Genomic DNA, 25,978 nt, shown 5'->3' with positions numbered 1-25,978 from the left:
CTGTGTGATTCTAGAAACCGAATTAGTAATGGGTATTTGATCATCGTCGCCTTAGATCGGCGAAAACAGTGATTTTTTAAGAAAAAAATAGTCTGTGCCACACAGTATTCTCATCCAATAGTGTTGGTAGTCCTTCGTGGTATTCTCCAAGAATAAGTATTAGACCGCCGTCTTATTTAACTGTGGGAAACAATTTCCTCTAATGGCTCATGGCTCATACTTGGCGGGAGACAAGCTGCCCTCAGAAACTTGATAATGTTAAAGCTGGCTGGTGTAAGATGAATATTGAAATTAATCTGTATGATTCTACAAACCGAATTAGTAACTGGTATATCATCATCGTCATCTTAGATTGTCGAAAACGGTGAATTTTTCAGGAAAAAGTGTCTGTGCCACACAGTATTCTCACCCAATACTGTTGGTAGTCCTTATAGGTATTCTGCAAGAATAAGAATTGGACGGCTTTCTTATTGTCTGTGGGAAACAATTTCCTCTAATGGCTTATGGTTCATACTTCGCAGGAGACAAACTGCCCTCAGAAACTTGATAATGTTAAAGATGGCAGGTGATGATGAATATTTTCCGCAGCTCGTCGTCGTGAGGTAGCGTTCTCGCTTCCCACGCCCGGGTTCCCGGGTTCGATTACCGATGGGGTCAGGGATTTTATCTGCCTCGTGATGACTGGGTGTTATGTGATGTCTTTATGTTAGTTAGGTCTAAGTAGTTCTAAGTTCTAGGGGACTGATGGACATAGATGTTGGGTCCCATAGTGCTCCGAGACATTTTTGAAGATGAATATTTAAGTTAATCTCTATGATTCTTGAAACCGAATTATTTATTTATTTATTTTTTAGTAATAGGCATTTGATCATCGTGATCTAAGATTGGCGAAAACGGCGACTTTATGAGGAAAAAGGGATTGTGCCACATAGTATTCTCACCCAACACTGTCGGTAGTCCTACGAGGTATTCTCCATGAATAAGAATTAGACCGCCGTGTTATTTAACTGTGGGAAACAATTTCCTCTAATGGCTCGTGGCTCATACTTCACAGGAGATAAGCTGCACTCAGAAACTTGATAATGTTAAAGCTGGAGTGGGAAGATGAATATTGAAGTTAATCAGTATGATTCTAGAAACGGAATTAGTAATGAGTATTTGATCATCATCATCTTAGAACGGCGAAAACGGCGACTTTTTATGGATGAAATGTCTTTGCCACACAGTATTCTCACCCAATATTGTTTGTAGTCCTACGAAGTATTCTCCATTAATAAGAATTAGACCGCCGACTTATTTAACTGTGGGAAACAATTTCCTCCAATGGCTCATACTTCTGGAAGGTGAAGATGAATATTGAAGTTAATCTTTATGATTCTAGAAATCGAATTAGTAATGGGTATTTGATCATCGTCATCTTAGGTCGGCGAAAACGGCAACTTTTTAAGGAATATGATTCTGTGCCACACAGTATTCTAACCCAATACTGTTGGTAGTCCTTCGATGTATTCTCCAAGAATGAGAATTAGACTGCCTTCTTATTTAACTGCAAGATACACTTTCCTCCAATGGCTCATACTTGGCGGGAGACAAGCTGCCCACAGAAACTTGATAATGTTAAAGCTGCCAGTTGAAGATGAATATTGATGTTAATCTGTATGATTTTATAAACGGAATTAGTAAGGGGGTATTTGATCATCGTCATCTTAGATCAGAGAAAACGGCGACTTTTTAAGGAAAATGAGTCTGTGCCACACAGTATTCTCACCCAATATTGTTAGTAGTCATTCGAGGTATTCTCCAAGAATAAGAATTAGACTGCCTTCTTATTTAACTGTAAGAAACAATTTCTCCCAATGGCTCATACTTGCAGAGAGACTAGCTGCCCTCAGAATCTTGATAATGTTAAAACTGCCAGATGAAGATAATTATTAAATGTTAATCTGTATGATCCTAGAAACGGAATTAGTAATGGATATATGATCATTGTCATCTTAGATCGGCGAAAACGGTGACTTTTTAAGGAAAAAAAATCTCTCCCACACAGTATTCTCAAACACTACTGTTGGTAGTCCTTCTAGGTATTCTCCAAGAATAAGAATTAGACTGCCTTCTTATTCAACTGTGGGAAACAATTTCCTCCAACGGCTCATACTTGGCGGGAAACAAGCTGCGCTCCGAAAATTGGTAATGTTAAAGCTGGCAGGTGAAGATGAATATTGAAGTTAATCTGTATGATTCTAGAAACCGAATTAGTAGCGTGTACTTCATTATAGTTATCTCACATTGGCGAAAACGGCGACTTTTTCAAGAAAAAGAGTCTGTGCCACACAGTATTCTCACTTACTACTGGTGGTAGTCCTTCGAGGTATTCTCCAAGCATAAGAATTAGACCGCCTTCTTATTTAACTGTGGGAAACAATGTCCTCTAATGGCTCATTGCTCATACTGCGCAGGAGACAAACTGCCCTCAGAAACTTGATAATGTTAAAGATGGCAGGTGATAATGAATATTGTCCGCAGCTCGTGGTCGTGCGGTAGCGTTCTCGCTTCACACGCCCAGGTTCCCGGGATCGATTCCCGGCGGCGCCAGGGATTTTCTGTGCCTCGTGATGACTGGGAGTTATGTGATGTCCTTAGGTTAGTTAGGTTTAAGTAGTTCTAAGTTCTAGGGGACTGATGACCATAGATGTTATCCCATAGTGCTCAGAGCCATTTTTGAAGATGAATATTGAAGTTAATCTCTATGATTCTAGAAACCGAATTAGTAATAGGCATTTGATCATCGTCTTCTTAGATCGGCGAAAACGGCGTCTTTTTAAAGGAAAAGGGTCTGTGCCACATATTATTCTCACCCAATACTGTCGGTAGTCCTTCGAGGTATTCTCCAAGAATAAGAATTAGAGCGAATTCTTATTTAACTGTGGGAAACAATTTCCTCTAATGGCTCATGGTTCATCCTTGGCGGGGGACAAGCTGCCCTCAGAAACTTGATAATGTTAAAGCTGGCAGGTGAAGATAAATATTGAAGTTAATCTGTATGATTCTAGAAACGGAATTAGTAATGGGTATTTGATCATCGCCATCTTAAATTGTCGAAAACGGCGACTTTTTACGGAAAAGGAGTCTGTGCCTCCCAGTATTCTCACCCAATACTGTGTAACGTTGTTGCTTTAATTTGCTATGAAAGCGGTACTGATAGACAATAAAAGCTGGTTAAAAGCTGTGAGCTGTCTGGGGAAGTTAACCTTGCATTACTGAGCAACTGTTTCACCAGGTATCCAGTCTAGCTTACCAAATTCTCAACCAGACTAACATTAATTATAATCTTGTAATAGTCATACGACAACTGGTGATATATATGTATATATAAAAGAGAATTTAAATAAAAAGAAATAAATCAGTTTATATTTGGGAAATTATTTTAACATTGATTATTGAAATTTCAGCATATTAAACGTGAGTCATAACTAAGTTGGTGCCTTATTTAGGACTGTGAAAATGTGAGTTTGTAATCTTACGGAATACATCAGATATGGAGCCAAGATTGGGAGACTGCATACAACACTGCATTCATAAAATAACACACGAAGAACGTTGAAACATATGCCAGAGGAAATTAACCAAAACCAACCGATTCAATTTTCACCTAAAGAAGTTACGTTCGTAGCGCAATCCCGTCCGTCATGAAATTACCACACACTGGTACACTAAATTCATACTAACTCTCTGTGAAATCTTCCCGAAAAGAATAGCTGAGGGCTATTTGATGCTTACACCACATGCTTCACGTGGTCAACTTGGTTTACACAAAGAGTGTAACTCCACAATAATTTTGATAATTAAAATCAATTACATCGAAACGCGATTTACTAAAGAAAAAACCTCAAACTGGTTACTATCGTCTTACTATTAACCTGATGGGTCAAACAATTGTATATGCACGTGGTACTGGTCTCACAAAGTACACCCCACGTGGGTTGAACATAAAGAAAAGTTGCTATATTGAAAAATATTGTTAAGACGAGACGTTATAATCTCACGCACATTCGCATTTAAGATTGATGATCTTAGAGTTACTGATCAACACGTGGTTCCACTTTACTCACAAAGTAGTGACAAAGCAACTACTGGAAGATATTCTGAAGTTCACAATCGAAATGCACTGCGTTGCAATTTAAGATAACATTAGATATTTTAGAGCTAAACCTGAAATAAAGGTGATTAAATTTTCAGTTAGGCTGAACTTAAGAAATCCATTGTCCTGCGGACTTAGCAGACACGCGCTTAGCCGGAGATCTTGCCACTTCAGACGCTCGCCGCGGACAGACTGCCGTGGTCCCTTCCTGAGGGTGGCTGACAAATACAAACGGAAGTGGCCAGAGGGGCAGCTTCCTATACAAACATGACAAGGGACGGACAGGACTATACTAAGAATAGAAACCTCTCTGCTTTTAGGAAGCGTAGCTACCTGTTCCGACGTTGGTCCTACTGTTCTCTAGCAGACAGGCTTGTCTGCTACCCTCAAGCATGCAACTAGAAATACATTTGCTCATTCATCCTCCTACACAGAAGGGAAGGGGGATGACAGTATCTTATCATATATAGTACATAAAAGAAAGCGGATGTAGGTTCCGTATGAGACTGTGTGACATGAATTACATATAAACTGTGTTTTAAAGTGTAGTAGTGTGACAGATCGTTCTTGTTTATGCGTAAAAGTAACACGTTCCATTACTCAGTCTCCTCCCAGATAGTCAGAAACGCCACAGTAAATTTAGAAGAGGAATTTATGCCGTAAATGACAACAGATTTAAGAAATTAACATGAAAGGAATCCAGCAGAGACCTTTCAACTGTTGGTAGTCCTTCGAGGTATTCTCCAAGAATAAGAATTGGTCCGCCTTCTTATTTAACTGTGGTAAACAATTTCCTCTAATGGCTCATACTCGGCTGGAGACAATCTGCCCTCAGAAACTTGATGATGTTAAAGCTGGCAGGTGAAGATGAATATTGAAGTTAATCTGTATGATTCTAGAAACGGAATTAGTAATGGGTATTTGATCATCGTCGCCTTAGGTCGGCGAAAACGGAGACTTTTTAAGGAAAAAAAGTCTATGCCACACAGTATTCTCACCCAATATTGTTGGTAGTCCTTCGAGATGTTCTCCAAGAATAAGAATTGGACCGCCTTCTTATTTAACTGTGGGAAACGATTTCCTCCAATGGCTCATACTTGGCTGGAGACAATCTGTCCTCAGAAACTTGATAATGTTAAATCTGGCAGGTGAAGATGAATATTGAAGTTAATCTGTATGATTCTATAAACGGAATTAGTGATGGGTATTTGATCATCGTCATCTTAGATCGACGAAAACGGCGACTTTTTAAGGAAAAAAGTCTGTGCCACACAGTATTATCACCCAGTACATTTGGTAGTCCTTCGAGGTATTCTCCAAGAATAAGAATTAGACCGCCTTGTTATTTAACTGTGGGAAACAATTTCCTCCAATGGCTCATACATGGCGGGAGACAAGCTGCCCTCAAGAACTTGATAATGTTAAAGCTGGCAGGTGAAGATGGATATTAAAGATAATCTGTATGATTCTTGAAACCGAATTAGTAATGGGTATTTGATCATCGTCATCTTAGATCGGCGAAAACGGTGACTATTTAAGGAAAAAGGTAATTTGTGTACCAACTTGACACTGTATTCCACAGCTGCATTAACGGTTCGTCGTTTCCGCGTGTTTACACAAACGTGAATACACTTACACTGCGATAGGTCTGTAATATAATGTAAGTGCTGTTGTATGCAAGGCCAAAACAGCAGCTCTTCGTGCCAGTACGATCTGTTCTTCAATAATCGAACGATCAGTGCTCATAGATTGATTGGACTTACCACAACGCTCTACGGCGCTACATTACGATTCACTGGGAATATTACTTGGTCGCACTGCAGTGCTGATAGTTTGGCGAGATGGGCATAATTAAATCATTTCTGAAAATAAAATCAGGATATTACTGCTTTATTTCTATGATGTATGATGGATTCACTTGGCTAAACTATAGCTAGCCCGTTGCAAGCGCTGCCTGAAGAAACTTCAATGAAAACACATAAGTTCACTTACCCAAACGTAACAGTTAGATTTTTTGTGGAACTATAGAAAAACTCTGATATTTTATTAAATTCCTGACGTGGTTGGTAACTGCTAAGACCGACTGACATTGAACGTCAACTGAACGTTAAGCAAGTGGAGGGGTTGCAGATGTGACGGCACTCACCAGCTAACATCGATGGTAGCAGCCGCCCTCCTGTATTTTTGTTTAAATCTGAAGATGGTCTTCTTCGATCGAAACCAGTAATTACAGTTTCTATAAACGCGATATACACTGTTTTGTTCGTAAAACTGAAAAAAAGGTTGTGTATTCACCCTAGATGGACTTTCAACACCACGTATCGTCGCATTGGCTAGTATTGAAAGGTGTAAGTGAGGTTATGAGGAAGTGTCCGTATTGCAAATAGTCGTACTACAGAAACAGTATTAAGGAACTAACATCGGAGTAGAATTTATTAATGGCCAAAGGAAAGTTTAAAATAGATATTCCTGACAAAGATCGTACAGTAAATTCTAAGCACTGCTGCGAACAGAAACGATAGGGAAAACATAAAACTTTTTGAAACATCAGCAATTATTAGCTCAACAAAACATAAACGAACGACCATGGCAGAAAAATTTAGAATGCAATACATTTCAAACTTTTGTGGTATCCTTCTGCGCGTTGTTTTCTTTACAGTTGACAAATAACGTCAATACAACTGTATTTTTCAAGATGATTACGTCCGTTCTTATGCACAGAGTGGGCATTTTCTTTATCCAGATACTTTAAAACTTAAATAACTTTTCACTTCAAGTATTGGTGTATTCACACTACATGGAACGTGAAATACCAAGTATCATCGATCATGGGAGGCGACCTGTAAGTAAAATGTCAAGTACCCATCCAACCTTCGGAATGCGTCAAGAAGGCAAACCAGATAAAAAAATAAAAATACAAAAACTCTAATTCAACTACTATAACATGATTCAGTGCAACGAGAACAGGTTAATGTCAGCTGTAAGCAGACAACGTCACCATCACGTCAGCTTAAAAACATTCTTCGAGAGTATCGTTGACGTGACGTCGACATTGGCGTTCCATGCCGTTCCATCGACGATTGAGATGGATGCCGCCATTTGAAATATATTGTAGAATTTTTTTTCATGACGTTCCGTAAACGCTCCTTTCGGTGCACAACAGTAGTCCAAGGAATGGCGTGTAATGCCTAACGTCATTAACCTCCTCCCCCCCCCCCCCCCACCATACTTGTACACGATACAAAGAACCGACGGCCATTCCACATCCGATAATACACGAATGCGGCCAGTATAAACCGAAGCTTTCACTAAGGCCCGTACTTTCAAGCGAGGAAAATAGTCGTCACCTGTGCACTTCACAGCTGTTGCATCGCCCCGAGAATGTGACTGATTTCGAGGAGAAGGAAGGCAGAATACGACTACTTGGTGCAATGAACGCGTGTTATAAAGGAACAATATAAACTGAAGCCGTGTCTTTTTGACATCAGAAGTTAATATTATATGTTGTTGTGGTCTGCAGTCTGAAGTCTGGTCTGATTCATTTATCCGCGCTAGCCTTGCTTCCCCTCGATAATTTTTACTCCACCAGAATTCTTTTCATTACCAAATTGACGATTCCTTTCTCCCCAACGCGGTTCAGTATTTCCTCTTTAGTTATTCGATCAAGCCATTCAGTTTTCAACATTATTCTATGCCAAGGAGTTTCAGAAGCCTTTATTCTCTTCTTGACAGTACTTCTTATCATTCCACTCCATACGAATACGCTCAGAAAAAGACTTCGTAAAAGTTACATATAGATTCATTGTTAGTAAATTTCTCTTTTTCAGAAACGTTTTCTTACTATTACCGGGTGTATTTCATATCCTCTATACTTTGACCATCATCAACAATTTTGCTACCGAAATAACAGAACTCATCAACTATGTTTAGTGTTTCATTTCCTACTGTCTTAACAGTAGCAAAGTAATACTGCGTTAAATGAAGTGTGCTGTATGTTAAAAGAGTGTAGGCGGCGAAAAACAGTGGAGGAAACTTCCTGGCAGATTGAAACTGAGTGCTCAACCTTTCTTCTAGAAGTGTTGGTTTTGCAGGTTCGCAGGAGAGCTTCTGTGAAGTTTGGAAGGTAGGTAGCGATACACTGGCACAATTAAAGCTGAGAGTGTGAGTCATGGGTCGTGCTTGGGTAGCTCAGTCCGTAGAACAGTTGCCCACGAAAGGCAAAGATCCCGAGTTCAAGTGTTGGTCCGGTGCACAGTTTTAAGCGGCCAGGAAGTTTCATATCGACGCACACTCCACTGCAAAGTGAAAATTTCTTCTGGAAACAGCCGAGGAAATTAAAAAAAGAACAAAAAGGATACTGTCTAGAGGGACATGCCATTGAGGCCTCAAAACGAATTTATCATGGCAGCACACACGGAATGTGATAAAATTTTGTGGTTATGTGGTGAAATATTAGAAATTAACCATAACTATCCGTATTGTTCACTGCTTATTATGCACAACTGCAGAGAAAGCTAAATTTGTTGATTTCCGTTTAGCAATGGATGCAATGACAACTCGCTCTCCGTTCGTGTGGTGCTGGCGTACGCTTTGTGCCGTAGTTCGTCTAACCACAGGGGGCTATTACCGATGGCTTTAGTGAGTGCTTTCTTGTGCACTTTATGGAATGTGTAAATGGGCACTAACGTGACGGCATGTCCAATGTGGTGCTCACGGATACAGCGCTGTGAGTAGCTGTTCATTCAATACAAAGGCTGAGAACATATCCCTTAAGGGGGTCCAGCAAACACACAGTCTTATGGACTACTTCAAAAGATGATCCCTGCGCTACTCGCTCCTCGCGACGTTCATCAACATAAACGGCATTTCTGGTGCAAAAGGACTTCCTGTATGTCTCAGATAACACAGTCACACCTCGTATTAAGGCTTTTATATCTGTGAAACTGATAGTGACTTGTTCTGTGCAACAAGGGGAAACATTATAGTTCGTCTTCTGCTACAAAAAGCCCATATATTTTGTAAGGATTCTTCTCACCAGTATCCACAATAACTTCCCCTTGAACGTGTTTCTACAGTTTCCGCAGACATCATATACAAAGCTGTTTATAGGTTAATCTTTCTGTGGCAGTTCTTTTAAAGGATCGTGGTTTTCCTGTACTGCACTTGTGGCAATTACGAATGAGATCACAGAACTCAATTTCACGTAAGTGCTTACAATTATGACATGGCGAAGACCGTCCACTGAATTTTAAAGTCTTAGATGGCCGGTCCAATGGTTTCTAGATACAGCTACTTTATCAACAACAAACTTATACTGCTGCTTCAAGTCAAGCAATTCAAAAGCAAAGGTGAATCAGTTTTGGTAGAACATGGGTCCACAGTCGCGACAAATTCGATATGTGATTCCATCACGCCTGCAACTGTTAGTTTTACTTATTTGTAGTATATTTTCATCATTAGGCCACTTTCAAGTATCCTGATAAAAAGAATCGATAAGAATTCAGTGCATAAGAAATCTGTTAAAAATTAAACACAGTGATAAACCACAGTGCGATGCTACTTAGTAATTAACATAATTTTAAATTTATGACGTTCATACATACAATAATCAGCCAGAGCATTACGACCACCTACCTAACAGTCGGTATGTCCAGGTTTGGCACGGATAACAGCGGCGACGCGTTGTGACATTGAAGCAACCAGGCCTTGGTAGGTTGCTGGAGGGAGTTGGCACTGCATCTTCACGCACAAGTCATCTAACTCCCGTAAATTCCAGGGAGAGGGCGATGAGCCCTGACGCCACGTTCAATAACTTCCCAGACGAGTTCGATCTGGTTCAGATTTGGCGAGTTGGGGGGCCAACACATCAATTGGAACTCACCGCTGCGTTCCTCGAACCACTCCATCACACTCCTGGCCTTGTGACATGGTGTATTACCTTGTTGAAAAGTGCCACTGCCGTCGAGAAACATGCTCGTCATGAAGAGTGTACGTGATTTGCAACCAGTGTACGATACTTCTTGGCCATCATGATGCCTTGCACGAGCTCCACTGGACCAACGGATGCCCACGTGAATGTTATCCAGCGCATAATGAAGCCGCTGCGAGCTTGTCTCCGTCCCGCAGTATGGGTGTCAAGGATCTGTTGCCCTGGACGACGACGGATTCGTGCCCTCCAGTCGGCATGATGAAGAAAATATCGGAATTCATCAGACCATGCAACGCTCTGCCACAGCACCAACTTTCAGTGCTGATGGTCACGTGCCCATTTCAGTCGTGTTTGCCGATGTCATGGTGTTAACATTGGCACAGGCATATCATCGGCTGCGGAGGCCCATCGTTAGAAGTGTTCGGTACACTGTGTGTACAGACGCACTTGTACTCTGCCCAGTGTCAAAATCTGATGATAGTTCCGCCTCAATACGCCACCTGTCCTATTTCACCAGTCTGCCCAGCCTACGACGTCCGACATCTGTAGTGATGGGTGGGCGCCGAACCACACGAGATCTGGGCGTGATTTCACCTTGGTTTCGCCACATGCTGAGGACACTCACCACAGCACTCCTCGAGCACCCGAAAAGTCGTTTAGTTTCCCTAATGCTCGTGCCCAGCCCCGGTCCATCACAATCTGCCCTCGGTCAAACTCAGATAGATCGCGTGCCTTCCCCATTCTACACACGAACAGCACGCTCACTAATACTCATGCACCGTGCGTGTGTCTGATCAGCAGTCATGCCTTACCAGGTGACGCTGCTATCGCCTGTACGGGTTTATATCGATAGTAGGTCGGTGATCATAACATTCTGCCGGCCGGAGTGACCGAGTGGTTCTAGGCGCTACAGTCTGAAACCGCGCGACCGCTACGGTCGCAGGTTCGAATCCTTCCTGGGCATGGATGTGTGTGATGTCCTTAGGTTAGTTAGGTTTAAGTAGTTCTCAGGTCTAGGGGACTGATGACCTCAGAAGTTAAGTCCCATAGTGCTCACAGCCATTTCAACCATTTGAACCATTTGAGCCATAACATTCCAGTGCATTAATGGTGCTAATGTTACAAGTTTTTGTTACTATTACGACATTTTCACTCACAAGAAGAGTGCCTGTGGACAGCCCCTTGATACTAGACTGGTATAACATAATGTAACATCGCAGATTTTTTTATAAATCTGTTGTCCAGAAGTTTCCACAAATTTCTTATTAATCTTACCATAGTTTATAAATTAGTTTGTCACCGTGTTTAATGTGTAACTGATTTATGATGCAGTGAGTTCTTATCTATTCTTTGATGGTGATACTTGAAAATAGTACAGAAGTACAACAAACAAAGTAAAACTCGCAGTTGTAATTATTTAAATAATTCAGTAGAGCTGTAATTTATGAAGCAATTTCTTCCAAATCATAAGAAACCATTAATGTGACATTAAACATTATTATTTCAAGAAAATTAAAACTATAAGCACCATTAGTAAGAAATTTTATGATACATGAGAGGCAGAAACGACTGCTAGTAACAGAAAATTCCTGAGTCATGCTGCATGAGAAATTTGTTACCTATACAGAGTCAACGTTATGCTCGTCATTTACCATTTATGTAGCTTTAGATGTAAACGTGAATCACTGGAAACGGGAAGAGTAAAACAAGTAAATACTTCTACAAATATTACATTGGTGCATAAGTTCGTAGCGTTTATCCATAAGTTTAATAAACGCAACAGATATACGTAACAGAGAGTTTAGTCGTCAATAATATACTCTCATTTGTAATTTACAACAGTCTTCCAACGCTCGGGTAACTTTTTGACTGCACGACTGTAGAAATGACGTGATTTTGAGGTGAAGAAATCGTCCAGGCATGTTCGGAGCGCATTTTCCCCCGGCAAGGAAATTCCTCGAAAGTTGTTCGATAGAGAGAGGAAAAGATCAAAATCTGAGGACACAGGGTCAGGTGAGTAAGGTGGTTGTGGAATGACTTCCCAACGTAACACCTCTACGCTGCTTCTGTCTATCTAGCAAAATATGCGCGGGAGTATCACGGAGTAGCATCACTTCACACAGTCTTCCTGGTCGTTGTTCTTGGACTGTCTCTGCAAGACGTCTCAGTTGCTGACAATAAATGTCAGCAGTGATTGTTACACCTCGGGGAAGCAATTCGTAGTACACCACCCTGTCGCTGTCCCACCAGAGGCATAACGTTATCTTTTGTGGAAGCGCACAGGTCTTTGTATGGGAAATGCCACTTTCTTTGGGCCCAACCATTTCTTTCTTTTGCTTAGATTAGTACACAGACACCACTTCTCGTCACCATTAACTATACAGAATAGGAATGGTCGGTGTTCTTCAAGTGCCAATTGATGACGAACAAGTAAAGATGCCCATATGGCCACCCGCTGAAAAGGTTCAAATGTGTGTGAATTCCCTAGGGACCAAACTGCTGAGGTTATCCATCTCTAGACTTTCACACTACTTAAACTAGTTTATACTAAGAACAACACACACACCCATGCCCGAGGGAGGACTCGACCCTCCGGCGGGAGAGGCCGCGCAATCGGTGCATGGCGTCTCAAACCGTGCGGCCACTCCGCGCGGCCACGCGCAGATTTTTGCTTTTTTAGCTTAGAGCGTGCGGCGCCCATACATCTACTTTTGAACCTTCCCCATTGCATGCAAATGTCGCATGGCGGTGGAATGATCACGGTTCATCACATCTGCCCATTCTCGAGTACACTGACGAGGGTCATTTTGGATTAATGCGTTAAACGATCTTCGTCAGACCCCGAGGGTCTTCCTGAACGTAGATTGTCACTAACGCCAAAACGACCCTCCTTAAAACGAGAAAACCATTTTCTTGCCGTGCTAGTGACATTATCCCCATACAATGCGCAAGTGTTTCTGCCTGCCTGCACTGCTGTCACTCTTCTACTAAACTCAAACAGAAGAATATATTAGAAATCTTCCGATTTCTCCACTAGGTACTTTATTTTGTGGCGCCCACAACTCCACTATATCTAGATGACAAAATGACAATACATAAATTCAAATAACAACATTTACTAAAAGTAAAAAAAGTGACAATCGGTAAACAAACCCAAAGCAATTGGAATACCAACATGCAAAACAAAAACGCTGCGAACTTATACACCTACCCAATAGTGCAAAAGTTGTCCACGATTTCAGCTTATGTCTTAACTTTTTCTACATCACAGGTTTATGTGGTTTTGCTTCACATCTATTGGAGCCATAGCAACGCTCATTATCATCGTGTCGTTGTGGGAGAAGTTCCAGACGAATCCAACCATCACAGGCTTGGACACTGATTTTCACAACTGGAAAGTGCCGTTTCCAGCAATATCTGTTTGTTCAGAAAACCCTGTTAACCGACAAGCCGTTGAAAAGTATGTAGCAAAAATTGGTCAGACGTTCACCAGCACGTGAGTACTCTTAGTTTAGCCCATCATTTATAGTTTCTTTTTGTATTAATAAGTACGCCAGATATTCCTCTCTGTTTTCCAACACAGCACTACCTGAACGTGGGTTGAAGGACACAGGATTTTCATGGTATTTCTGTAGTCAATAACAGAGGAATATTAGATGGTTAGATTCGCAGTTGACTTTGAACATTTGTGTAGAACCACAAAATAAAACTTGATCAAATGTATTATATTATAGTCCCTGTAACTCCATGTATTCGAAGATGACACAATAAATTTAAAGTATTCGCAAAGTCTTCCGTGGGGTTAAATTGGTTTTAACTATATAAAGTTACATATCTCTTACCATCAAAATGTTCGTACATGTACAGAAAGTAAATATCCTGCGCTGAATTAACTATTCCAGTGTTCTCAACGTTTGTATAATTTGATAATAGTAGGAACATTATATTAGCAGATAAATGTTACTTATCTTGTTACAGCTGTCTCGTTGTCTAGGGTTCTTGTTTATGCTTTCTAATCAATAGGTCGAAGGTTTCTTGTTACAGTAAAAATCGCTCGAATATTATTGCTTTTGACATCATCAGTATTTATCCATAAATTCTTGACACTTTCTACAACGCCACTCGTTAAGTAAGTACATTATGCAATATTTCAACCCAACTCAAGGAACTTTGTGGTTACAATGACCAATCTCCACAACAATTGAAACTATTATGGCTCGTTTGGCACCTAATTTCTATAAGTATTACCAACATAGTTTCCAGATCCTTCTAGAACAGGATGTATTTCAAAATAATTAATACTGTCTTAATTGAAATTACTTTTCAGGTATAATTTACATAATGATTTCTAGAATTAATTATTTATATAAAGATTTATGCATCTAATTACTAATAATGAAGGTTGCAAATTTTGACAGTATAAAAACTAGCAGCTTCTTGTCTTTATATAACTGTATAAAAACTAGCAGCTTCTTGTCTTTATATAACTGTCGGCTGGATTATCGATAATGAAATTGGAAAAATTAAAAATGTAAACAGAAGTTATGTTTACATGAAATCTAAATCATAATAATATTAGCTTCACTGTAAAGTGGTTTTTGACTTATTTAAGTTCACAATCGTGATTAGTAGTTTTTGTAGTTCGAGATCGATGTTGCTAAATGGATCGATACAAAACAAAATTATATTATCAGAAAAATAGTGTTTTGGTGATCAAATATATGCAAAATTATGTTTAAATATGGAATATATAATTTAAGTATAAATAACTCAAGCCAGGCTGAAATTTATATAGAATAGAACATTTCAATTTAAATAAGAAAGTTATGCGGAGGAAAGATTTATTACAGCTGATTACCATAGTGTAGAGTAATTCTGGGTGAGAAGCAGATGACTTTTTTTAAAATAAATCATTTCACATCGCATTATGTAACATCATATTATGTGGATTTTTTCATGACAATGGAGACAGCACTTTAGTTAGTACCATACTGTTGGTCAGCAACAGATCGTTTTTCAAAAGTTCGCCCTAGAAATTAATGCTCCATTTCGTATCAATAGGCAAATAAATAAAACGTTATTTACTTGATAGTGAAGCCGATGAACTGACTGCTGCGAACTATGCTTTTTAGTTTTTTAGTTTAAACCGACTTTATAATTCCAGACTCTGACTGTTAATTGTTCATTGCTTACAGAGTTAGGTTACCACTGTTGATAAGGTTTCGTACAGTATATCTTACCAGTCGAAGAGTGTGTTACATACACATGCTAAACGATGCTTGGACCAGTCTTATCATCTGCGGCCTATTTGTAAACATTTCTAGATCCAAAATGAAAAATGCGGAGGCCACGTGCTGCAGTGACACCCATCTTGCCACATTTTTGTAATCTGAGTTTCTTACCGTGTTGCCAGCGATATCATAGTTTCAGTATATGTGATCAAGGGGAAGTTTGCTCATTACGGCAGCTAGTGCACTATCCTCTTGATGTACGCTCCAATGAAGATCTTTCGTATGCCACCAGTCTAGATTAGTACACTAAGAAAGATGACGCAGTCAATAGGGCAAATGACTCGCGTTCGCGAGTAGCGACTTTGGTTGCCCTGACTAGGCTTCCCTGAAGCAAAAGCTTAGACAGCTAAATTCAAAGCCATCCTTGTCCAATTCGGTCTAACTCTCCGTTTCTAAATACCTGAATGCCAATGGAATCTTACATTTTAATTGTCTCTCCTTCTGTAGTAGTACAGCACTGCCATGGGGCAAGGATGAATAGAGTATTAAAGGTATTCAAATCCTGATGAAGAGTCGCTTAAACAAACGAGCTCTTCATCTGAACAAACTGTGCTGAAAAACGACTTTTGATCATTTAGAATAAGAAAGGTCACACACTTCCTGTGACAATGTTGTCAACTGGGACAATTGGAGCTTCACACAGGCCAATGGGCGTGGTACACCATGATAATTTTTCCGAGTGATAGTAAGCATGTGGCGTACACATTGGTAATCTCGCTTAATCATCACACTGAGAGAGTTGGCGCTGTGATTAGACACTAGAGTCGTATTTTGAAAGAAGTACTTCAAATCCTCTTCCCGCCGTCCAGGTTTAGGTTTTACCTGTGTAATGAGGCCATTTTTCGTTGAAACGGTCCAGTAACATATTTCAGAGGTTAATATGCAAATTCAACTAGTCGTTCAGTACACTGCTCTGTGATTTCAGATTAAGATTAAAATTGCCAGTGACTCTTTTTCGCTTCACTTCTTCATTTCTTATGTAACTGATCGTGGTTCCGAAGGCTGGAAAGCTCACAAGATGGATGCACAAGATTAGAGAGTCTGTCAAGGCAATTTGCCTCAATAAAACTGGAGAGGGTTGGGTTGAGTTGTTTGGGGGAAGAGACCAAACTGCGAGGTCATCGGTCTCATCGGATTAGGGAAGGATGGGGAAGGGAGTCGGCCGTGCCTTTTCAAAGGAACCATCCCGGCATTTGCCTGGAGCGATTTAGGGAAATCACGGAAAACCTAAATCAGGATGGCCGGACGCGGGATTGAACCGTCGTCCTCCCGAATGCGAGTCCAGTGTGCTAACCACTGCGCCACCTCCCTCGGTAAAACTGGAGAATTTAAGGCAGTGGCCCGTCGGCTTGTAGCAAGCCTGGCGTTCTCATCCCCCCGGCACGCTCAGCACAAGAGATGAGGGACACACATCCCTTTGTCGAAGGAAACAATGAATTCCTCGCAGTAACCTTTTTAGCTAGATAAGAGATCTTTAAGCAGACGTAGATTCTGGCAAGGCGTGCAAATGTTCATTACTATGCTTCGGAATAATGTCCAGTTTAATTCAGAATACCGTCTCTTAATTGCCTCACACTATCATTTTCGGCAGTACTCAGGGTTTTGTGCTCTGCTTACCCGCAGAGCTTTTTGTTTGTCCATCTCAGAATCACTTCATGGGGTGGGAGGAATTTCTTGGCTCTGGCTGCCTACCTCTGAGCTATTGGCTGAGGTATAATATGACTGAAAAGAGTAGGAGATTGTTTAACACTGTACAGGAGTCCAGTTCCAGATTCCTACAGCCTTCAGGAGAGAGCCAGGAGGGCTGCAGTGGTGAGGACCTAGTGACGCTCGAGAGCGTCAAGAAAACACCATCAACAATAACACATTTATTACGCAGTAATATAGGAATGTCTTCTCAATTGCCACGCCACTTCCGGGTTGGCAGAGCAATGCCTCATCAGCAGCGGAAGTTCGGCATGCACTCGATTTGGAGTACCTCCAGTGCAGCAAAGAGTTGGGTGCTGGCTGTTGTGTCACAGGGTGGCCATCAACCAATGGACTCAGGTAGCCTGCAGCTCTCTCTCCAAAGTGCACTCGTTGACATCGAAGATTTGCATTCAGGAGTCAGACTCCAGGTCCACTTGACGTATTCGTTGCCTTGCAGGTGTCGGTTCTGAGTCCCCTTTAGGAAACAGTAGTCAGCGCATTGGTATCTCCCACAGGAATGGAATAAGCAGCTGCATTCTGAAAGATGTCACTCATTCATATAACTGAGTCGCCTCAATGGACAATGAATCCGTCACCTTCAGTGCGAATGGGCAATCACTTTTGACCTGTGAGAATCTCAAAGTAGAGAGCATGGAGGACATGGGCGGGGACTGTGGTAATGTGGCGCTATATGGGAGTGTAAGTCGTCTGGGGCGCGTGCCAAGATAGTCCCCACAACTGTGATAAATGTTATGTCTGGGTGGTGCAGTGGTTAACGCAACTGCCTAGTAGGCAGGAGATCCTGTCCGGCACACATTTTCATTTGGCACCACTGACTCCGCATAATGTGTTGAGTCCCAGACTCCTGCAGTCGTCAGGAGAAAACCAGGGGGGATTCTGTGATGAGGACCTAGTTATGCTCAAGAACGCCAAGAAAATATCGTCAACAATAACATAGTTACTAGGCAGTAATACAGGATTGTCTACCAAATTGCGGCGCCACCATCAGGCTGGCATAGCAGTGCCTCGTCAGCAGCAAAAGGCTGGCATGCGCTCCATTTGCAATACTTCCAGTGCAGCAAAGCGTCGGGCTGCAGCTGTACGTCACGAAGAAGCCGTCGAACCATGGACTCCAGTGGCCTCCAGCTCCATATATTGATCTCCAGACCGCACCCATTGACGTCGAAGATTTTCACTCAGGAGACAGGCTCCATGACCAGCTGACATACTCGCTGGCTTGCAGGGGTCGGCTTCGTGGCTCCTTTAGGAGACAGGAACCCACAGGATTGTTGTCTGCCACAGGAATGGACTGAGAACAGTGGCCTCCCTCTCAAAGGCAGATGACAGACTGTATCCATGCAGGTCAAGCCTCCAGCAGAATGCAGGGTGATGGTAGCCTCTGCAATCCACCAGCTTTGCCTCTGAAGTTGACAGTGCAGCTGGGAGCATCAGCGTTCTTCCAGCTGGACTCGTAATTCCACATACGATCAAAGACAGCTATGCGTGCTGAGGGTCGACCTCCACAGCCTCCCCTCACACTGGATAGGTTCACTGGCACAAGGGCTGAGACTACACACTGGGGAGCAATCCGACATTTGTCATGAAGTGGGGGCTATTTATGTTGGCGCTTCCCGTGCGCGCTGTGCCGGTGAGGAAGGCTATGAAATCATGTGTTCCCTTGCTGTCAGCTCTCCTAGTGACTTCAGACTTTCGCAACTTCACCTTTCAGTGGCTGTTTTCTGCTGGCTCGGCACCTGAATACTTATTGTTGCTCAAGACATTCTGCCTTGTCACTAACATGACGGTATCTCTGGTTTTCAAGATGTCGTTATGCTTCGCTTGCAGAGTTGGGCGCTCAGTCGTTCCCCCGTGCTGCGATAGCTTCCGTGTTTGCCGCAATTCGCTCAGCATTTGCCTCTAGCTGGCAGTCTACTGTTCATTCACAAAGGCTCGGCTTCCAGGAGCTGTCAAGGTATAACTCGGACGAAATTTTAGTTTCCATTGGGGATACTATCCTGGACGTTTTCATTCGTGTCTCAGAATCGCCGCGCTCACTGAGCAGCGATTTCCTGTTCTGGTAGCAAGACAGACGAGTTTCACACGGCTCTTCGAGAAAACACTTCGCTTTAGGTCTTCGTTCAGTGATGACTTTGCTTTAGGTTTTGGGCAGGAGATACGAGCCTTAATGCCGCTGGGAAGACGTCTGTACTTCAGCTCTAAGTACCCAAAGGAGTGCTGAAATCATATATTCTAGTCATTGTTGCCGCCAACCTGTTTATGTACTCACGGACCTACTAGTAAGATGGCACACATCGTCGCGCCCGCCGAAACAAATGGTTCAAATGGCTCTGAGCACTATGGGGCTTAACATCTGTGGTCATCAGTCCCCTAGAACTTAGAACTACTTAAACCTAACTAACCTAAGGACATCACACACATCCATGCCCGAGGCAGGATTCGAGCCTGCGACCGTAGCGGTCACGCGGTTCCAGACTGAAGCGCCTAGACCCGCACGGCCACACCGACCGGCCCGCCAAAACAGTTTAGAAACGAATCTAGCTCGCTCTCTTCAGGAGAGAGGATCTTAAAGTCACCCATCCAGCTTCTTGCTCTCAGTGCGCATTTTTGGCAATCTAATGGTGTTCGCTCTATATCTAATTAACAACTTAACGCGATCACTGGCCGTGTCCGCGAAGTACTAACGTAACTATGTTACGAGGGCAGTTCAATAAGTAATGCAACACATTTTTTTTCTGAAACAGGGGTTGTTTTATTCAGCATTGAAATATACCAGGTTATTCCCCAATCTTTTAGCTACACAACACTATTTTTCAACTTAATCTCCATTCAATGCTACGGCCTTACGCCACCTTGAAATGAGGGCCTGTATGCCTGCACGGTACCATTCCACTGGTCGATGTCGGAGCCAACGTCGTACTGCATCAATAACTTCTTCATCATCCGCGTAGTGCCTCCCACGGATTGCGTCCTTCATTGGGCCAAACATATGGAAATCCGACGGTGCGAGATCGGGGCTGTAGGGTGCATGAGGAAGAACAGTCCACTGAAGTTTTGTGAGCTCCTCTCGGGTGCGAAGACTTGTGTGAGGTCTTGCGTTGTCATGAAGAAGGAGAAGTTCGTTCAGATTTTTGTGCCTACGAACACGCTGAAGTCTTTTCTTCAATTTCTGAAGAGTAGCACAATACACTTCAGAGTTGATCGTTTGACCATGGGGAAGGACATCGAACAGAATAACCCCTTCAGCGTCCCAGAAGACTGTAACCATGACTTTACCGGCTGAGGGTATGGCTTTAAACTTTTTCTTGGTAGGGGAGTGGGTGTGGCGCCGCTCCATTGATTGCCGTTTTGTTTCAGGTTCGAAGTGATGAACCCATGTTTCATCGCCTGTAACAATCTTTGACAAGAAATTGTCACCCTCAGCCACATGACGAGCAAGCAATTCCGCACAGATGGTTCTCCTTTGCTCTTTATGGTGTTCGGTTAGACAACGAGGGACCCAGCGGGAACAAACCTTTGAATATCCCAACTGCTGAACAATTGTGACAGCACTACCAACAGAGATGTCAAGTTGAGCACTGAGTTGTTTGATGGTGATCCGTCGATCATCTCGAAGGAGTCACAGCTGTGCACGGCCGGCCCGCACGCGGGAGATCAGACAGTCTTGCTTGACCTTGCGGCGATGATGACACACGCTTTGCCCAACGACTCACCGTGCTTTTGTCCACTGCCAGATCACCGTAGACATTCTGGAAGCGCCTATGAATATCTGAGATGCCCTGGTTTTCCACCAAAAGAAACTCGATCACTGCCCGTTGTTTGCAACGCACATCCATTACAGACGCCATTTTAACAGCTTCGTACAGCGCTGCCACCTGTCGGAAGTCAATGAAACTATACGAGACGAAGCGCGAATGTTTGAAAATATTCCACAAGAAATTTCCGGTTTTTTCAACCAAAATTGGCCGAGAAAAAAAATTGTGTTGCATTACTCATTGAACTGCCCTCGTACATCCTCCCTACCCACCTGTGCCAAGTTAATACTTCGCGTTGCATCCCCTTAACCGATTATTAATGGTTCTTTTTAAGATGTCAATGGGTAACTTTCATGTTCAAAGTCAATAAATCTATTTTTTATAGTGTCCATTTCTTTCTATTCATAGCTAGAAGACCTCTCCTCTCATTAATACGTCTATATGAGTGTGGTACCGATTTTTTTTCAATCTTAACTGGACCATAACTCTTCATATTCATTTAAATAAGACGTTTTCTGTTGTGCGCCAGAATCCTTATTTTCAGCTAATTTGCATCATCATTTTGGGTTATTACTCATTCTGCTGGGCTCCATAATTTGTTTTGTGCATCCTAGGGACATGCTCCGATCACAACCGATACCTCGCACATGATGTCACTAATCGCTTAAGGCAAATGCCGGGAAAGTCCTTGTGAAATTGCACGGCCGACTGTCTTCCCCACGCCGCACGGGATTAGCCGAGCGGTCAAAGGCGCTGCAGTCGCGGACTGTGCGGTTGGTCCCGGCGGAGGTTCGAGTCCTCCCTCGGGCATGGGTGTGTGTGTTTGTGCTTAGGATAATTTAGGTTAAGTAGTGTGTAAGGTTAGGGACTTATGACCTTAGCAGTTGAGTCCCGTAACATTTCACACACATTTGAACATTTTTTTGTCTTCCCCATGCTGAGCTTGTGCTCCGTCTATAATTACTTTATCGATGACGGGACACGAAACTCTAATCTTCCTTCCTTAATTATCACTGCAGTTTATGCACAGGGAGAGCATGTACTCGGTCTGTAGTCACGAGACGAAGAACGCTCACCAATGGCTGTAATGACTCTACCTCATCACTCGATCGGTCTTACACGAAAATGTCACCACAATGCGCACCCAAAATACAAGTGGTGCATTGCTGCACCAAAGTCTTAGTTAGATCCTTAATTTCCGTCCATCTTCTTTCTTTTCTTTTCAGTCGTCCTCCACTCGGCAATGTATCTGAATTATAGCAATGTTTCTTTTCTTTTTTCCATTTATTCAACGTAACTAGATGAGGACTTCACGGATATCTCTTTCACTGGACCAGGGTTTTCACAAGCAATTATTTTTGCATCATAGTTTATTTAAATAATGATAACAATCTTAATAGGGGGAAGTGTTGTACTCTGGAACACTTTTCAGACTTTCGCATCTAGCCGGCCTTGTAACAAAAATTTAATATATTTCCTTACTCCATTTTGAAATGATAGCATTCACTATATGTGTGCTACAGTGTTTTTGTGGAACTGCAAGAAATACGTAAGTAAAGTTTTTTGCAAATGTGGAAAAAGTTGTTCCAAGGTACATGCTCATGAACCAAGGGACAAACATTCTATTCAAATTTAAAAGTGTTGTAGTTGATAAAATCTTGTTAACACCGGATTTAATAGTCCATGAATTACGTTGTTTAGTTAGCTAGTTTCATGTGCCATGGATCATTTTCTCGATAAATCGTAATGAGGTGGAACGAGTCATTTTATACTCACATCAAAAATTATTTTGTAAATGTGCAAGTGTTTTTTTTTTTTAATCAAACTACGAATGAGAGTTACTAATTCCTACCCAAGACCTTTTACACTTTGCAATGATAGAAATTCTTCTGCGGAATAGAAGAAGTTGTCCAGGAGAAACCTCTTCAGTTTGTTTCAAAATCTTACCTTGCTAACCGTCGGAGGCCTTGCAGCATATCACTGAGTAAGTGATCAAAAATTTTGAATGCAGCATTGTGCACCCCTTTGTGTGCAAAAATAACCTTAATGTGGAAGAAAATAAGTCATTTTTTCAGTTGGTATTGTAATTATGCACATCTTTGTTCCTTCTGAACTGCAGTCGATTATTTACAGCAAACTTCCTGGGAGAACACATATTCTGTGAAGCAGTATCTATAGGATCCAATTCCTATAACAGACGTCCACAAGACGATCGTGGGCGAGCACCACACATCATTCCCACAGCACGCTTCCGAGCAATGAGGACCTTCCTTCTTAAAGATGAGCTCCTCGAGGCCACTATCAAATGAAAATAAACGATATATGTCAATTTACTGATCTGCAAAGATTCTAAGTGAAAATGCAGCTGAACTAAGTTGTTTTAGGGGTTCCAAAATGTTCTTTTTCCATTTCATATTCTCATCAATACAAATAACTAAGAATTTTGAAGTTTATTCTTCTTCTTCTCCTTCTTTAGCGATTGTCCCGCCTGGTGGTGGGGTCCATTGACCGAATTCGCTGTCTCCATGTTGTCTGATCGTGGGCCATGTCTTGGTCGTCCCTTAGGTCGCGTTCACATGACTTCCACTGCGCAGACTTTCTTTCCTATAGCATTGTCCTCTGCGCACAGCACATGTCTAAACCATTGCAGACGGCAGTCTCGCATTTTCTTCCGGATCAGTGGGACCTCAAAACGTTTCCTGACAGTTTCGTTCTAAACGTGATCCAGTCGAGTGATGGTTCGTGTGCATATAAGCACCTTTGCCTCCATGACCTCCAGTCGTCGTACTGCCTCTTTTGTAGCTAGCCAGCAGAGCCGTAGAGAGCGGTGGGGCAAATGAAAGTCCTCTAGATCTTTGACTTCAGATGATCCATCAACCGACGATCGCAGATGACTCGTGTTGTAATTTGCCACTTCATGTAACCTACCTACATTCTTGCTTTGACCTCGTCTGTAAGTTGGTCATCGCTAGATACTGTAGAACAGAGATACATAAATTCTGAAGTTTCCGCCCTGTTTATTATTTCCTCACCATGTGTTGCACGTATCACTGCTATAGTGCCTCTAAATGTCCCGATACGTCCTTTTAAAATTCGCAGAAAACGAGTAGTCAATGGTACTTTTAAGAACATTGTTTATCATTTCTTCTGCTGCTGCATGCATACTGGGACTGATTGCAATTCTAGCGCCATCCGCAAAAAGAACTAATTTTGCTTGTTGTGTGTTATACAGAAGATCGTTTACATATACAATGAAGAGCCAAAGACACTGGTACATCTGCCTAATATCGTGTAGGACCCCCGCGAGCACGCAGAAGTATCGCAACACGACGTGGCATGGACTCGACTAATGTCTGAAGTAGTGCTGGGGGGAATTCACACCATGAATCCTGCACGGCTGTCCATAAATCCGTAAAAGTACGAGGGGTTGGCGAATTCTTCTGAACAGGACGTTGCAAGGCATCCCAGATATGATCAATAATGTTCATATCTGGAGAGTTTGGTGACCAGCGGAAGTGTTTAAACTCAGAAGAGTGACCCTGGAGCCAGTATGTAGTAATTTTGGACATGTGAGGTATCGCATTGTTTTGCTGGTATTGCAAAGTCTGTCTGAATGCACAATAGATAAAAATGCATGCAGGTGATCAGACAGCATGCTTACGTACATGGCACCTGTCAGAGTCGTATCTAGACGTATCAGGAGTCCCATACGAATCCAGATATACACGTCCCACACCATTAAAGAGCCTGCACTAGCTTGTACAGTCCCCTGCTGACATGCAGGGTCCATGGATTCATGAGGTTGTCTCCACAGCTGTGCACGACCATCCGCTCGATATAATTTGAAGCTAGACTCGTCCGACCAGGCAACATGTTTCCAGTCATGTGAAGTCCAATGTCGGTGTTCATGGGACCCAGGTGAGGCGTAAAGCTTTGCGTCGTACATTCATCAAGGGTATGCAAGCGGGCCTTCGGCTCCGAAAGCCCATATCGATGATGTTTCGTTGAATGGTTCGTATTCTGACACTTGTTGATGGCCCAGCATTGAAATCTGCAGCAATTTTCGGAAGGGTTTCACTTCTGTCACGTTGAACGATTCTCTTCAGTCGTCGTTGGTCCCGTTCTTGCAGCATCTTTTTCCGACCTACACTCGTGATATGGCCGTACAGGAAAATCCCCACATCATCGCTATCCCACCGTCACGCTTTATGCACCCTACACTGCCAGTGCGCCACCTGGCGCTGTGAGTGCTTATTGCACGTTGACGTCGAAAATAGGCGGTGGTCACATTAACGTGAGTGGACTGTGTATTCGTATTTGTTCAGCTCACTCTGAAATTTTGTCCCTCAATGTGAACTTTGAAGACGCTGCATTGATAGAGGACGTGGAGAATAGCTAAAGAAGAGTGACTCGTTTCGTCATGGATACAGCCTCCACGTTCTCATTGCTGCTAGCATTGGACGTCATATAACAGTATCTCATTCCCAAAAAAGACGAGTAACATCACAAAAAAACTGGAAGGCAACGTTCACCGCCTAGTGCCTGCTGCTAGGTACGTTGATGGCAAGGGTATCGTATCCTTACAACTGACATGTTTTGTGTACATCAGTTTACACCAAAAGTACTTGATTAGTCTTTATGTTTGTCTGTGCTCAGATCCACCATACTTATTTCCGCTTACTTCCAGAACTAATAGCAAGCGCCGTCAAGTCCCGATCTAAACAGCCTGAAAAACGTTTTTCGGTGCTCTCATGACTTTTGTAGTACACCTCTTTCTCAATACCCTTTTGGTCTTTCGACCACAGGAAATCGCTGTGTACAGATAACTGCATAACGGAGATCAAAATGAAGCTAAATGGCAATCGCAGTTCAGTAGAGAGCACTGTGTCTTGCGTACGTTGTACAGCCTACCAATATGGCTCACAGGCCATTTCCACCTCGGAACGTATGCGCTTTATCACATCCGGCGCCCACTCGAGTACCCTTGATGACTGCACGACAATAAGCTTTACGCCTCGCCTGGTCCCGTCAACACCGACATTGGACTGTTGATGACGATAAACATGTTGCCTAGTCGGACGAGTCTAGTTTCAAATCGTATCGAGCGGATTGACGTGTACGGGTATGGAGAAAACCTCATGAATCCATGGATCCAGCA

The 25,978-nt window shown here is 42.4% G+C and overlaps 1 protein-coding gene across 1 annotated transcript in view; it reads left to right on the top strand.

Annotated features, from left to right (window-relative positions):
• Nucleotides 1–25,978, top strand: part of LOC126471288 (sodium channel protein Nach-like) — a 149,640-nt gene that overhangs the window by 29,672 nt on the left and 93,990 nt on the right. Inside the window, exon 3 of the mRNA XM_050099407.1 lies at nt 13,339–13,563. Coding sequence (XP_049955364.1) covers nt 13,339–13,563 — 225 coding nt within the window. The remainder of the gene's footprint in view (nt 1–13,338; nt 13,564–25,978) is intronic.

The sequence above is a fragment of the Schistocerca serialis genome, chromosome 3 (assembly GCF_023864345.2).
Source record: "Schistocerca serialis cubense isolate TAMUIC-IGC-003099 chromosome 3, iqSchSeri2.2, whole genome shotgun sequence".
NCBI classification, from domain to species: Eukaryota; Metazoa; Arthropoda; class Insecta; order Orthoptera; family Acrididae; genus Schistocerca; species Schistocerca serialis.
This window is presented reverse-complemented; position numbering and strand designations above follow the sequence as displayed.